At 42.1% G+C, this 15,878-nt stretch overlaps 1 protein-coding gene across 3 annotated transcripts; it reads right to left on the bottom strand.

Moving 5' to 3' along the window:
- Window positions 1–3,577: 3,577 nt before the first annotated feature.
- Window positions 3,578–14,566, bottom strand: LOC149275968 (engulfment and cell motility protein 2-like). 3 transcript variants are annotated; one of them, XM_089504037.1, is made up of 21 exons: window positions 14,489–14,566; window positions 12,881–12,921; window positions 12,380–12,452; window positions 12,221–12,271; window positions 11,826–12,007; window positions 11,366–11,465; window positions 11,074–11,225; window positions 10,906–10,984; window positions 10,712–10,747; window positions 10,502–10,552; window positions 10,229–10,351; window positions 9,853–9,984; window positions 9,419–9,523; window positions 6,266–6,374; window positions 6,034–6,170; window positions 5,366–5,529; window positions 4,974–5,086; window positions 4,309–4,416; window positions 4,109–4,191; window positions 3,951–4,028; window positions 3,578–3,778 (listed from the first exon to the last, which is right to left on the bottom strand). In XM_089504037.1, exons 1-21 carry the CDS (start codon window positions 14,564–14,566, stop codon window positions 3,578–3,580), a joined length of 2,196 nt encoding a protein of 731 aa, XP_089360163.1. The 3 variants fall into 3 exon arrangements, with proteins under 3 accessions (XP_089360163.1, XP_089360164.1, XP_089360165.1); XM_089504038.1 differs by lacking the exon at window positions 10,712–10,747 and having other exon boundaries at window positions 11,366–11,466; window positions 11,812–12,007; XM_089504039.1 differs by lacking the exon at window positions 10,712–10,747.
- Between the last annotated feature and the right edge of the window lie 1,312 nt (window positions 14,567–15,878).

Here is a 15,878-nt window from a genome sequence, read left to right as displayed (position 1 = left end):
GGGAGAGATGGTATGGCCAATTTCAGTATGAGAGGGGTTAATTTGATTGTACAGGCATGTGGTGCCAAAAGGTCTTGTAAGATAAATTTGTCCTTTGAAGCTCGGACTCCAACCAGGGCCTTCTACAAGGTGTGAAATCCTACAGTGGAGCTGCCGCTTTGTCTAGGTTCAAATGTAGACGACCATATGCCTGTATCCCCTCATAGATACCGGATTCTTTGATATGCTAAGTGACCACTATCAGTCAGGAAAACCATTTCATATCCAGGTCATATCCAACACATATCAATAATAACTCATATATTCATTATCATACCTCCTTGTGTGCATACCTAGAACGGGGAAAGCGCACCCTACAAAAAGAGTACAAACATGGCGGCACCACTTAACCAGTTTGGAAGGAATTGTGAAGTCTATGATGTTTAGTCATAAGTAGCAAGTGTGCAGTGGCGTCGCCAGAGGGGGCCATGCCCCCCCCTACATTATGCTGTGCCCCCCCAATTGAAACGCTATACCATTGACCCGGCCCACCGCCGGGAAACCGGGACATTTACCGGTGTGCCGGCACACTAAGCTCCAATTGCAGCCGGCATGCCCATCACTGACTGATGCTCTTCGTCCCGCCCCTTTGAAGGGGGCGGGCTCTTACGGAACAGTTGCTTGTCACTGCCTGACGGGGAGAAGAGCACGAGGGAGAAGAGCAGCGGTGTTACAGTGGAAGAATGAAGGCCAGCAAAAAAAATATTTTAAATAAATAGTGGAGGTGACAGTTGATCTATATCTGCTACGCTATGTTTCCATACATTATTTATGTATACCTGCAAATACAGTTTTTTTTTTGTCTTATTCAGTTGCATGTGCTGTTGTTTCCATGTGTTGTTTATTTGATCTATACCTGAACTACAGGGTGTAAGTAAAAGAGCGGTATGGTTTAGTGAATGAGGGGACAAAGGGACTCTGGAGATGATTACAGGGGAGATGACTTCTCAATGTCACGGTGCAGTCAGGAGGGAAGGCTGCACTGACTCTCACTGTCTTCCCCTGATCTGCAGTCAGTGTGGCAAATATATTGGCAGCAGGGTCTAATATTAATATATATCGGAAGCCTGGACTAATAATATATACCGGCAGCAGGGTCTAATATTAATATATATCAGCAGCAGGAGCTAATATTAATATATATCAGAAGCAGGGGCTAATAGTTATATATATATATATATATATATATTGGCAGCAGGGGCTAATATTAATATTTATTGGCAGCAGGGTCTAGTATTTATATTCATATTGGCAGCAGGGTCTAATATTTATATATATCGGCAGGGGCTAATATTAATATATATTGGCTGCAGGGCCTATTGTCAATAAATATTGGCTGTAGGGACTAATAATATATATCAGCAGTAGGGGCTAATATTAATATATGTTGGCAGCAGGGTATAATTTTTATGTATATCGGCAGCAGGGTATAATATAAGTATGTATCTGCAGCAGGGGCTAATATTAATATATATCCAAAGCAGGGGTTAATATTAATATATATCGGAAGCAGGGTCTAATATTTATATATATTGTCAGCAGGGGCTAATATTAAAGAATGAGAAATAACTGTCACTTTAGCTGTTATTTTTAAATCATATTTCAATCACTCTCTTTACTTCAAACAGATAAGTGCATATCATGTAGTTAAAAATGCACGTCTAACGTGTGTATGTATATGTATATAAATATATATAGTGTATATGTACCGTTTTATAATTGGCCCCCCTACTTTGGTCCCTGGAAATTCATAAATGCATGAATTATGGCTGTGGCAAGCACAGGAGGGACGGTAAAATGAAAATAAGTTATTTATTAGGACTGATATGTTTCCACCACACGAGGGGGAGGTCACTTATGGTACCTCTTCCCCTCCGCTTATACCACCTCTGGGCCGGCTTGGAAACTCGAGATGAATTGGGAAAGAGTATAAAGTTAATGAAAGAAGATTGGTCAGTGTGCTTACTAGGGGCCAAGATCTAATTTTGAGTAAGTCGGAGCCCTACGGACAGAAAAACTGTTACTTTACCATTCATGTGAGTAGTTAGGTTTTCTGTAATTTTCTCCTTTTTATTTTATCTGTTGGTGTAAATAATCTGTTTATCATTTTTTTTGTATGCACTGTGATTTTTTTGTTCATAATAAATATTCCTTTATTAAGTTCTGCCTTTGTCTGGTAAAGACTCACGTTACCTGATTAGACCAGTTTATTAGTAATCTAAAGTCACATAATTATTGTGTTAAAATATACTGTGTGGGTTTTTAGTCTAATTCGCTTGGGGGACCAAGGCGCCCCATTTATAAATTGTCTTGGTGGTGGCAGCAGCGTTATTTTGATATTTGTTATATCATTATAGTTAATTGCAGGTGGTATTAAGGTTGGATATTTGTATTTTTATCACTATTTCCGGTCTAGGGCAGACAGATAGTGAATTTTAACCCTTTTACCACCAGAACCAAGTCACGCGCACACTTGGAGTAGAGTGCGTTCGTGACATGGCCGTTTCCAGGAGCTGCTGTGATGTCGGTAATAATATTCAGCTTTTGGAAGGGCAGGAAAGATAGCCCAGCTCTCTTCTATTGAGAACGGGACGAGATTCGCCGATCACAGGAGCCTTTTAACAATCTCAGCCCGACCAACTTTTTTCTTAGAAACCAACAGAATTGAACATTTTCGTGCATTCTCCTTTCATTCCCAGATTCCCACAAGTATCTGAACTCATAATCTGTGACATACATATCACATATATTATATCATATTTATTATAAACGCCGTGGGCATGGCAGAGAGGGGCAACGGCGCATGCACAGAATACTCTTAAAGCTGCACGCATAAAAACTTCACATGAAATATTTATTTATTAGTAATATTACACATTCTGGATGGCAGGTTGATTTTTTTGTATCGTTTACATACAGGACTATTTACATGTGCGGGTCGCACGGCTCGTACCTGGAGGAGAAAGTCCCTACATACGCAGAACAGCTGCCATTAACCCTTTACATGCAGGGCAGAGTATAAACGGCTCGTAGAGAATTCTTTTCCTGTATCTATCTGAATGTCACAACAAGGCCTGATTGTGCTCTATTCTAGGAACTATGCAATTACGGCCACAGCCAGAAGCGGCTACTCGCTGCGCTCTAAAGTGGCCGAACAAACTTTAAGGCAAAGGCTGAATTACATCGGTCCAAACTCGTGTCAGGTTTTGTTTTTTTTTACCCCACTCAATACTGGTCTGACTTTTAATGTTTCCGGGGCAGATGAGTACAAATGACAGGAGACGAATGTAAACGAGAGCATCGCACATGCACGTTAATAAACTCTCTGCTACTGTGCTCCGGATTATCAGAGAACTACTACAGAGACCTAGCTAGCAGGAGCGCCGCTGGAGACTGAGCGAACGGATGGTGGGTGGTTTACGGTTCTTGGTGACAGCCCCCTGCTTCAGAGGCAGACCGTGGCCTGTAATACAGCTGGTTAATGCGAGGCCCTTCCCTTAGTTAGCGGGTGCGCGTGTTCTCCATCGAGTTCACGGGCTCAGCTGTAGTGGTAGACAAAGTCGTAGCTGCTGGGCTCTTTCGGGATGGGAGGAGGCACCTCGGGGATCTGGATGTTCTCCAGGTCCAGCAAACGCAGCTTCATCTCCATGCTGAGCAAGGTGTCCATATCGCTGCGGGTCAGCTCGCTGTTCATCTCCCTTCCGAGGAGAGCGTTGACTCCATCAATCCAGATACAGTACTAATACGGAAACAATAAATGATAATGGAGACACGAGAGGACTATTTGAGATGACCTCAGGGAAAGGATGAGGCAAGTACTGGTCTAACAGCAAGCTCTCCGGCTTGGCATCCCAACACACCATCTTCATTTTGGTCTGCCTAAACCATTTATATTTTTCCAAAGAAATTACCTCGTATTTATTAGGGGCGATGAAGTTCAACGTCTCATCCGGATCATAAAGTATCGAAAAGGCCAATTCCAACACCTCCTGTAAAACATTGAAAGAAGGGAGTCATACATGCGTACAGATGGCGGATACACGATGACATGTCACAGATCTACTGGCACCTTGTTCTGTTTCAGCGCACTTTTCTCCTTCATGTGCGGACAATCCTTCCCTGTGAGAACTGCCTTAATATCAGCAACCGGGACTGGAGAGAGAGCAAAAGGCAAGTCACTTAATCATTAATGATGATCATACAAATGGGAGGCGTGGGAGAAATGTCACCGTGCACAATAATGGGTTAATTCTCCAGGCTCGTTCTTACTCTTCTCCTGCAGGGACTCGTACGGCACCTCTCCTTGTGCATTTTCTTCCAGGTCGCCATAGTGAAGGACTTTGTGATTCAGAGCCAAGCGGCAGAACCAGAACCTCTCTGGAACGAACCCAAAAACAAAAAGAGTCGTCAAAGCCACCGGTTAGCACGGCGGGAAACAATGTCCTGTATTAAAATGAAATGATTGCACAGATATTTACCCATCCCACCTCCAGCCCAGCGTGGATCTGTATCCACTTCTCTTATGAATCACAGACATGACCAGCACTGACTGCTCCTGATATTACCAGCGCTAGTATAAGCTTTACTATGACTGCATAACCGCCCCCACCACTGGTGAGATTGCCCTATTTGTGTTATTTGACCGCGTTGGATGCGTTAAATTTTTAATTATTTGCCGCCAGGGACTGGTTGGCCCAGATCTGTTTGGAGGGTGGTAATGTGCTACTCATTAACCGTTAAACACATCATCCTCCACTGAATTGTCGTCTACGTGGATCGCTTGTTGTAGGAAGTCATCAAGACTACACAATTTCTTGTTTTCTTTTTGTATTTTTTCTTGTGTGTGTGGTGCCGCACCATGTTTTGAGGCTCTTCTGAACCTTTATGAATTATGTACAATTCTGTGATTTTCTGATTTTTGCTACAGTTGTCACCTTGTCTCCTGCGATTGCCAATCTTGCGGAAGCTGCTACCCTCGCATAAGCGGTTGAGACGTTGCTGCTTGATCAATTCCAAAATTTCGGGTTGAATTTTCTCTCGTAGTTCACTGAGGATTAAAGAGAAAGTGTGAAGAAGACCAATGAGATGAGACAAAGTACACATTGGAAGTATGGGTACCATTTGAAAGATTTGATGGCCCTTATGGAAATCCTACTAGCGTGTTCATTAGTCAAGCGAAAAACAAAGCATAAAATCTATGGTTTATTTACCACTTGGGGCAATAGTTTGTTGAATCGCCTGATACTTTATCGTTGTAAGAATTTAGGCAGACACGACGAACAGCATGGAAGGCAGTAGAGAAGTACAAAGACGGCAGGATACTCACACAATAGGGGGAGACTGGAAGTCATCTTGGCTGAGGCGTTCAGATTGACGTAGCCGTAAAATCTCAGTGTAGCTCAAGCTGCGCAGTTTGTTCTTCAACTGCTCCAGAGAGTTGGGTTTAGAGGGTAGAGCTCGGGTTATCTGCTCCCGGACCACCTGCATCACCTGAGTCAAAAAAAAAGTGACCAATCGGTTCCAGGAACTGCTGCCGTCAAAACTTTTACAGATTAACTAAAAACTGTAACTCTTTAGGGGATATTTAGTTCAACTGTTTGCTTTGTAGAAGCCGAGATCAGTGGTTGTATGTGGCAGAGCCAGCTTTAACAATGCTTTCCCTAAACCAACCCAATAAAGGTTGTCTGAACCAAACAGCAATGAGCAACGTAAGGCAAAAGGACAGAGATACGAGATAATTAATCAATAAGATCCTTAGAAAAGAAAGTTACTATACATTTTGAACTGGTATAAACATGTTAGGTTTTAATACATATAATGTATTCATTGTATTGCGCAGTGTACGCAGGGCCATAGTGAACACCGTTTGTGTGTAACAAGTATACTTTTTCAAATAATGAAATCCAATGGAAACAGAAATCAATCCTACAAGAAGAAGAACTTGGTACTCTAAGGCAGTGCAATTCACATGCAACGTGCGCGTGGAGCACCGACCTTGTTGAAATCCTCAGCAGTGGCTCGCATTTCTTTCCAGGTTTTGTTAAGCAGCTGAATGCAGATACAGAAAAACTCCTCAAACGACCTCTCGTGCGTGAAGAACATCGGGTGGTAATCATTCCGACCTTCGTTAGCTGCATGACAAGCGGGTCCAGAGTCAACGCACAACGCAAGAAGAGAAGGTAGGCTGCTTGAAATACTTCGCCGTGAAAAGGTTTTTTTTACTCACGCAGTTCCCCAACTTGCAGGATCTCGCATAGCATTTTGGTCAGTTCGATGGCACTGCGCCCAAACGGACACTCATGCTTATCCTCCCTACTGCTATTCTCCAGCACGATCTGAAGGGAGAGAGAAACACAGTGATCATCATTATATATATATATATATATATATATATATATATATATATATATATAATATATATATGATACACACACCCAGAAACCCTAAAGTTTTTTTTAAAGAGAACTCTGTAGCGCCTATATATAGATTTCAAGATGGTAGCTGCTGCCATGCCATGAAACTACATCTAAACACAACACCACCGTTCTCTCAAAGAATGTCTGGGATACTTGACCCCGCACCAAAATACACCAGATATCAGTATAAATACAGGCTTAGATTTTTATGTTGGTCAGCATGGGATTGTGAACTGTAAAGGTTATGCATTTTTCATTATAAAGTTAGGTGGTCTACATGTAACGCCACTAGAATTAATTTTATCAGTTTTCTGTAGAAACGCTAATCTTAAATCAAGAGGCATGTGGGTTAAGCAACCTAGACATCAAGGCAAATATAAAAATTTATATTACAATATGTAGTAACAAAATGTAAAGCAAGTATATAAATGAGGCAGAGGAAAAGATTAACCCCTTCGTGACAAAGGCTGATTTTACTTTTTGTACCCTTCGTGACAATGGCCGTTTTAACATTTCTGCGCTGCTCGTGTTTAGCTGTAATTTTCTTCTTTCCCGTTTACTGAACCCACACACATTAGATATTGTTTTTTTCAGGACAAGAAGGGCTTTCTGTAGATGACATTGTTTTGATTGTATCATATTATTTACTATTAAAAAAAGTATAAAATATGGTGAAAATTTTAGAAAAAAATGACTGTTTCTAACTTTTAGTTGAAAAATATTTTACTCATCTATAAAAGGTAATAAAAAAACCTGCTAAATAGATTCTACTATTTGTCCTGAGTTTAGAAATACCCAATGTTTTTATGTTTTTTTGCTTTTTTCTACACATTATGGGGCAATAAGTACAGGTAGCGTTTTGCTATTTCAAAGCCATTTTTTCCAAATCTGGTAATTCTTCCCCCCATGTGCCATTTCGGGTATCTTTGAACCCGGCCAATGCAATTTACCCCATCATATATATATTTTTGAAAACTAGACAGCCCAGGGTATTCCAAATGCTAGTATTTTAACCCTTTCCAAGCACTAATTCTACCATCAGCCTTTGTCCAACTTTATGGTAGTCATTTTTTTTGCATTTGTTTTTTCACACACATTTTACTTCAGGTATGAATAAACAGGTTCTGGTATATGTCACTATCATAAAACACCCCAATATGTGTTTAGCAACATCTCCTGAGTACAGCGATACCTCACATGAATGATTTTGCCTGGCTGTTTGGGGGCAAAAGGGTCACATTTGGGGCATGCGCATTTTCAATGTTGAACTTTGGCGTTTGGCGATCAACTGCCCATGCCCTATTTGGTACATCTTTGAGCCGGGCCATTTCAGTATGCCCAATAAAGCCATATATTTGTGAAAACTAGACACCCCAGGGTATTTCAAATGCTAGTATTTTAACTCTTTCCATGCACCATATCTACCACCAGTCTTTGTCAAACTTTGTGGTAGTCATTTTTTTGCATTTGTTTTGTCACACACACATTTTACTTCAGGTATGAATTAAAAGGTTCTCGTATATGTCACTATCACAAAACACCCCAATATGTGTTCGGCAACATCTCCTGAGTACAGCGATACCTCACATGAATGATTTTGCCTGGCTGTTTGTGGGCAAAAGGGCCACATTTGGGACATGCGCATTTTTCAATGTTGAACTTTGGCATATGGGGATCCACTGCCCATGCCCTATTTGGTACATCTTTGAGCCGGCCATTTCAGTGTGCCCAACAAAACCATATATTTTTGAAAACTAGACACCCCAGGGTATTTTAAATGCTGGTATTTTAACTCTTTGCATGCACACATTTTACCACCAGAATTTTTTCAAAGTTTGCAGTAGTATTCTTTTGTGTGTATTTTTCCCCCACACACCTATGTTATGTATGAATTTACAGCTCCTGGTATATGCCGCTGTCACACGACACCCCAATATGTGTTCAGCAACATCTCCTGAGTACAGTGATACCCCACATGCATGGGTTTGTCATTTTTGGGGGGAACTAAAAGGCCACATTTGGTACGTGTGCATTTTTCTAATTGGAAATTAGATGTGTGGCCATCCTTCCCCCCGTGTTAATTGGGACATTGTTGAACCCGGCCAATTCAATTTACCCCATCAAATCATAAATTTTTTAAAAGTAGACACCCCATGGGCATTTAATATGCCAATATTTTAACTCTTTCCATGCGAGAATTGTTTTAAGCTAATGTGCTAATTTTAGGACTTGCTCACAAAAATATATTTTATATATATATTTTATTTTTTTGCCTTTTTTTTTTTAAAAAAATTTTAAAAAAAAATTTCAACTTGAAGGTTCCCCTGATAGTGACATCAGTGGGAAGTTATTTTTACATTTTACTGTTTTTTTTTTACTATTTTTTTTCTAATTATTATTAATTTTATTTTATTTTTACTAATCACACTGTGATTAGAAAGCTGGGCTCCATTGACTTGCATGGTTGAATGCAGTACCTGTATTCAACCTGCAAGTGGAGCCAGAGTTCTCTAGATGGTCTGGAGACCGTCTAGCGAACTTTTTCATCTTTATTATTTTTTTTCCCGGGCCGCCGCCATCTTGCTGATGGCGAAGATCGCCGGCAGCTGCAGTTAAGAGGTAAGTGTTTGGTGTCGCTGGACGCCTCCTGATCGAGGCATTCCAGCGACACCATTTAAGTTTAGGAGGCGATCAACGCTTTAAAAACGGGCGTCCGGGTTGTTGACGCCCCGGGGAGGGGCCAGAGATGAATGCCTCGAGGTGGAGGCATTACAGCAACGCCGTTTGGGTGCAGAAAGCGAACGTAGATCGCTTTCTGCACCCGTTTAAAGACGTGCCGGTTCTGGCACGTCATTTGTCGTAAACGACTTGTTTTTCCGTGTCGTGCCAGAACCGGCAATTGTCATTAAGGGGTTAAGGAGAGGAGGGGGAGAACATGAAAACATAATAGGGCATTATCTTACCCGTACGTAAGTGTCCTGGTGGAATTTCGCCAAATACAGCATGTTGTCCAATGCTAGCATACCTGGGGGAGTCTGCGTGAAATCCAGAGCCGGGTTCACATGATTCTAACAAAAAGAGACGTGTAAATAGCTGTGTCAATATTTCTGCCTCCATGCAAAGTGTTTCCCTGAGAAAGTGAGGGAGATCTAAGGGCAGTTAATGGAGCAATAATAATAATAATAATAATAATAATAAGACTTTATACACGTGAACTGGGGAGATGCATTCAGCCAAAAGCCTCTCCTGGAGGGCATTTAGCTAGGGGGTGGGAAAGGGGCTAAAGTTTTTTGGGGGATTCTTACAAATAAGTTGTGGTGCACAATTTCCATCTATGTATGATCTCATTTACTTTTTGTCAGTTTATATTTTTAACAGTTGATTTAATGTAACTTACTGTGAAACCCAGCATCTTGTAGTCCTTGCTGTACATAGCTTTGCGTTTCTCAGTACCACCAGACACCCCACCAGTGTCAGACTCTGCATCAAATGCAATTCTCCTTAGCTCAAAAATGATGTCTCGCTGAGCCTGGGGAGACAAAAGGAGAATGAGCAGGGAAAACAGGCCAATGTAGACGGCTTTACAGAGTGACAAGTATGACAATTCTAAAATGTAATCTAAGGAAGAATACAACATGCAGAATGGAGCGAGGTGGGACACAATAAGAAGTCCTTAAAGACCCTTGCACGGACACCAATGTTACGTTAGTTGGAATTGGTCACAGATTTTATTAACCTATAAGGGGGAAGCAATTGTGAAGTTCCTTTGTCACCTGGTCATTAGGATCCATTTTGGTCATCATCCTTTCCTCAAGGAGGTTAAACGTCAAGACCTGCAGCACGTACAGCTGATGTGCCATTTCCGTCTTGATTGGCCGATTTCCTCTGATAATGTGCTAGAAAAAGCAAGGCGAGTGTGAGCCAGTAAAGCAATACTTAGAAACGTAAGAGATCAAGACAGGGATGTTAATAGAAATAGGTCCATATAACCTTATTCAAATCATACTCGACATATAAGCACAACGCTACACGCTTGCTATACTTACATTCAGTATGATAGAACGTAGATGCTTCTGCACAAATGCATTTGCCATTTCCTATTACCGTAAGAAAAGAAAACAAATCATGGGTTACGTACGTAGAAACATAGAACAGAAGAAAGTGAACATGGAGTACACACGTAAAAGATGGATTCAAAAAGAAATGAGAGAAGGAAGCCAGTTTATATCAAGACAATGGAAAACGGTGGTACTCACACTAACAGGAACATCCATGATATTCTGTGGTTTCTCCTGAGTGCACAATGCATGCAAACAGAAGCAGAGAAGCAAGTTAAAAGCAGACAACCCAGCAGCACGTAAGGGGTTAAAATGAACAAGAGGACAGCAGGACAAAGCAAGGTGGAGCGTGTGGTACAAGTGGAAAAGCGGAGAAAGGATGTGTGACACACCTGTCTCTTGTCCTCTGGAGCCTTCAAAAATAGGGCATTGATGAGAGCAATCGCGTACGTCTGGATCTCCTGGTTACATCTTGGGGAAGAATAGAAGGGAACCATGACCAACGATACCAGTGAGCATAACAGAGTGAATGCCATGAGAACAGGAGGGAGCAGACTTACACCTGCAGGTGACAGATGAGTTGCCCCACGGTGATTTCCTCTGCAATCTTGTGGTACAACGCCTGACTATTTAACACCATACTCTCTAGGATAGCTAGAGACCTCTGCAGGATTGAAACATCCACAGAAGGCTGAGAGACATATCCTGCAATCTAAGGAGCAATATTGAGATATATGAGCGAGTTAGAATGCCATCTTATGAAGGAAACAAGAAAAAAAAAAAAACTGTTGGAAATCTAAAAAGGCAAACTAGTGGAGCTCAGACCGGCACATAAGACAAGGAGTGTCTGACCTGTTTTATAAAGGTGAGGGACACCAAATCCCAGGAGACAATTCCGTGATCCATCAACTCCAAGAAAGCAGTGAGCGTGAAGGCCAACATCTCACTATAACTGTGACACAGAGAGGGTGATCAAAAAGAGAAAGGAAGGAAGGAAGAAGCGGGGAACTATAGGAGAACACGGTGTCAAGGAGGTGAGAGCTGAAACAGGAGAAGAAAAATGAACAAGAACAGAAATGGGGAAGGAGAGGGCACAGGAGACATTGGCCACTAGTTTACTTCATAACCACCCGCCTCACAGTACAGGAGTTAACAAGGAGCGGGCAGAAGAGTATTAGTAAATAAGTAGAGGAGAAGGGAAAAGGAAGGAAGATGATAAGGGCAGTGAGAGATGGGCATGACAAGGATGTTTATGTAGGCCAATGGAAGCATATAGAAAATAGAGAAGGAGTTTGGGGAAGGTAATACTGACTGTGAAAGGAGCTTGGTGCCACTCTCCACCATTCGAGTCAGTACTGTCACTCCCTCCATGTTGATGAATTCAGTGGCAAATGTAGTGTCTGCAGAGAGCTTGGCCAGTTCCTTCATGGCATCTAGCCTGGAATCCATACTGGAACACTGGATCCTCTCAAGAAGCTGCCGCGCTGCACGGGACTAAGTGGAGAATCAACAGAGGAAGAATACATCTTAAATGCTGAAAACGGAGTGAGATAATATCACGGAAAACGAAGCTTAGAAACACTACAAATAATATTTTCAAGGAAGGACCTTCTTCTTGATGTGGAAGTTAAGAATATAAATACAATCAAGTCTCATGTGAATTTTAAGAGAGAAAAAAAGGAGTATTATAGAAACCCTAAGACTCACTGGTGACACCGCCAGGCGCAGAATAGTTCCATTCTTGATGTCGCCTCGAGTCTGAAATATCAGAGATCCAGTTGGGAGAAATGCAGCAAGTATGCAGACGCATGTAAAGACGGTAACAATGCAATGAACGCAACGTACCACTGCTGAACAAACACTTACCTGTTCTGTAATATATAGCTGGGGGCCATCAGCATAACGGAACGAATAATACTCGGGGTTAGGCAAGGACCACCTAAAAGTAAATTATTCATTAATGCTATAAAAAGAGTTACATATGCATGCGTATGCTGCTTCTCGGACCTCTCTCCCACCCCAACTCAACACATTGTAGGTCGTTCACCAACAACCAAGCTGGCTAAAGATAGCGTGATACCAATTCATAAGGTATCCTCTCGTGGTATTCATCAAAGAGAAACGAGGGGCAAATCAATAGAATAATTCCACACATAGAGAGAAAAAATATCTGTTGATTCTATTTTTTATTTGTTTTGTAAATATTTTTTCATTCCAAAAGCAGGCAGGCCCTACCAAGCAATCAGCTATAATGAATTCCCATAAGGTCTTAGAGTCATAACCATTCCTTGGAGTTTAGTTTCACAGTCAAAACCCCACCCAAGTGCTCTTATCATAAATGTAAGCCCACCACAAAAGGTTCCTTACCCGTCACACACCTCCTTGATGATCGATGCCAGAGGCCGCTTCTGTTAACCCAAAAAACCATACAGTTAGGAGCAAAAAAAAAAAAAAAAAGAGGCTCAGTTCCAGACAGAGTATTTTATTGAGTTGCCTTTGAACCTTTTCTTGAAGTCATTAGGATTAGGGTGACTTAGCAGTTTTTATGGAGAATATGGACATTTCTAGCTGTAACATAACTGCAAAAGGGTTTTCTAATGATCAATAAGCCTTTTAACCCCTTAAGGACCAGGCTCATTTTTCGTTTTGAGCTCGGCCACTCCAATTTACCCCATCAGCCATTTTTTTTTATATATTAGACACCCCTTGGGTATCTGAAGTGCTTTTATTTTAACTCTTTGTTGAGATTTTTGAGAAATTTTAGCACTTGCTCAAAATAATAAACTTTATTTTTTTATTTATTTTTTTTACACATTTTGCTGGTACTGGATGGTTCATCAAGTGACATCACTGCATAATTATTTTTAAATATAAGCACTTTTTTTTTTTCCCTTTTTTTTTGAATATTTTACTAATCACATAGTGATTAGAAAGCTGGGTTCCATTGACTTGCTTGGTTGAATGCAGTACCTGTATTCAACCTGCAAGTGGAGACAGAGTTCTCTAGAGGGTCTGGAGACCATCTAGCAAACTCTTTCTTCTTTATTGTTTTTTTTCCCGGGCCGCCGCCATCTTGCTGATGGCGAAGATCATCCAAAGGTAAGTGTTTGGTGTCACTGGATGCCTCCTGATCGAGGCATTCCAGCGACACCATTTAAGTTTAGGAGGCGATCGCTTTTAAAAACGCTTTTAAAACGTACAATGTATGGCGGCTGTTGACGCCCCGGGGAGGGGCCAGACATGGCCCCCGATGCTGATCTCGGTGTTACTGAATGCCTCGACATCGAGGCATTACAGTAACGCCGTTTAAGCGAAGAAAGTGATCGTTGATCACTTTCTAAGCTTATTTAATTTTTTGACGGTTCAGGACCGTCAAAGGTCATTTAGTGACCTTCTTGTCATGATGGTCCTGAACCGGCAAAGGTCGCGAAGGGGTTAAACTTAAACTTGGATCAGCGAACACAACGTGCTGTTGGAACACAGGAGGGATGGTTGCAGGTTAAGGGCCTCTGTACACCTATGAAAATATTCCATTAAAATTATTAGCAATGTCTATTTTTGATGCATTTCATGATATTTTAATGAACAAAATTAGCGTTTCTTTCAAAAAGAAGGACATTTCTAAATGACCCCAAACTTTTGAACAGTAGGGTATCGGTCAGCACATAACACATCACATGGCATGGTTGGCATGCTATGGTTTAAAAGGGCAGTAATGCCTAGATTTGTTTTTCAGAGGTCCGTGAGGCACACCAGGGTTTAGGTCACTGGCGGCACTGCTTGGTGTACTGCACACGCGGTACAGGCATTGTGGGTTCCGTGTTACATGCTCCTGCCGTGGTGTCCACTAGCAGAGGGGATTGAACCATGTTGGCATCCATAAAGCACTATGGCCATCAAACAGAAAGGTTAAGCCGGAGACTTCCACGCCTTCAAAGCAATCGGCAATCTTTTGCCTGCAGTAATGTTCCTTACCTGGTCGATTTCAATCAGCTGGGCATTGGCTCCCGGCCACTCGATCGCTACTTTTACAATGTCCAGCGGAGGAGGCATTTTCCGGCAGCTTCTGTGCCCGGCGGGCCTGCTGGATCACTCCCGCGGCTCTGTAAGCGGAAAGAAACATCACGGTGATTGAAACTGCCTGAGGCGGCACGGAACGCACACCAAGACACATGCACAACAGCTAACTGGAGGGGAAGAACATCTAGATGACACACATAATTAGCAGAGACAAAATTCCCAGCACAACCGAGTCTATTCACTAAAGCGGAACCTTGACTGAGTTTTCAACTCCCTGATATCACTACGTTTCACCCCAGCAAGCTTCTCCTGCAGGAAGGGCTGAGTTTGCCCTGAATAATGCGTAGTTAAAGATGTCTCCCTCATTAACTATGAATGCAGGAACAGCTGGGGTTTGCACGGCGACACCAGGGAGTGGAAATGCTGGACCGTCCCGCAGTCTCCCTCTTAATGGGACAGAGATATCGTTAACATGGTAATGCATGAAAAGAACACAACAAACAAGACAACGACATCTAACATACATGTTCAGCACTTCTGTAACTCTGATACAAAACTCTAAAAACTCTAACACCAAAGTCTAGACTGCATATGCTCATCATTACCGCCCCGTTTGGAGAGGAATGGACTGGATCATTATGACATTATGAACACTCCGAGCCTATGGGCAAATGCGTGCCTCCACCGATAAGCGTGTATGCTTGTGCGACATGTCCATTTGTGAAGGACAGACCTTCTTTTATGCGGTATTTTTCCATGGTAGATGCCGTATCGCTACAGGAATCTATGAACTTCCTTCACTACCCGTAACCCAAAGACACATTCCTTCTCCGTATCATATATACTACGTCGTGACAAACAACACGCATGTCCAAAATGATACATAGATACTTTTTTTCATACAACTTTGTATGCGTTACACGTGTCGGAAAGGCCATGAGATCTCTCGGTAGGTTTTGTACTGAATATGGCGGCTATAGGGCAGTAAACGGAGGTCTTCTTGCCCGAGGCAGGGTCGGAGGTCGCGGTAGCTTCTGGCAGTAGAAGGGGACGGAAGGGACGGTCTCCGCGTAAGTCAATCGTGGCTGTCATGTTGTGGAGCCTGGGGCATCTACCCATCTTACCTCCTTAAAGCCCCGCAAATAAGTAAAATGCTGTCCTGCACGGTTATTCCGGAGGGCTTTCATTTATTTCACCGGGTGGGTTCAGAAGTAAAATCCCGAGCACGTAGTTAGCGATCGATATAAAAGAGCATTCAAATGTCAAAGCCTAGGAATCCAGGTCTCCTTGGATTGGTCCAGATCTGAGCCGAAACACTTTCCTTTTTATAGAAAACCGCTATTTA

This window comes from Sceloporus occidentalis, unplaced genomic scaffold (genome assembly GCF_023333645.1).
Source record: "Sceloporus occidentalis isolate IW3139 unplaced genomic scaffold, rSceOcc1.0.p SCAF_253, whole genome shotgun sequence".
Taxonomy (NCBI): domain Eukaryota; kingdom Metazoa; phylum Chordata; class Lepidosauria; order Squamata; family Phrynosomatidae; genus Sceloporus; species Sceloporus occidentalis.
Note: the sequence above shows the minus strand (reverse complement) of the source record. Positions and strands in the feature narration are given on the sequence as shown.

Excerpts from the sequence above, each read along its gene's own strand:
- LOC149275968 (XM_089504037.1), bottom strand. The coding sequence starts at position 14,566 with ATGCCTCCTCCGCTGGACATTGTAAAAGTAGCGATCGAGTGGCCGGGA. Across the intron at positions 10,985-11,073 it reads CTCATCTGTCACCTGCAGGT|ATGTAACCAGGAGATCCAGA; the intron begins GTAAGTCTGCTC and ends TTCTTCCCCAAG. Across the intron at positions 10,553-10,711 it reads TCATGGATGTTCCTGTTAGT|GAAATGGCAAATGCATTTGT; the intron begins GTGAGTACCACC and ends TTACGGTAATAG.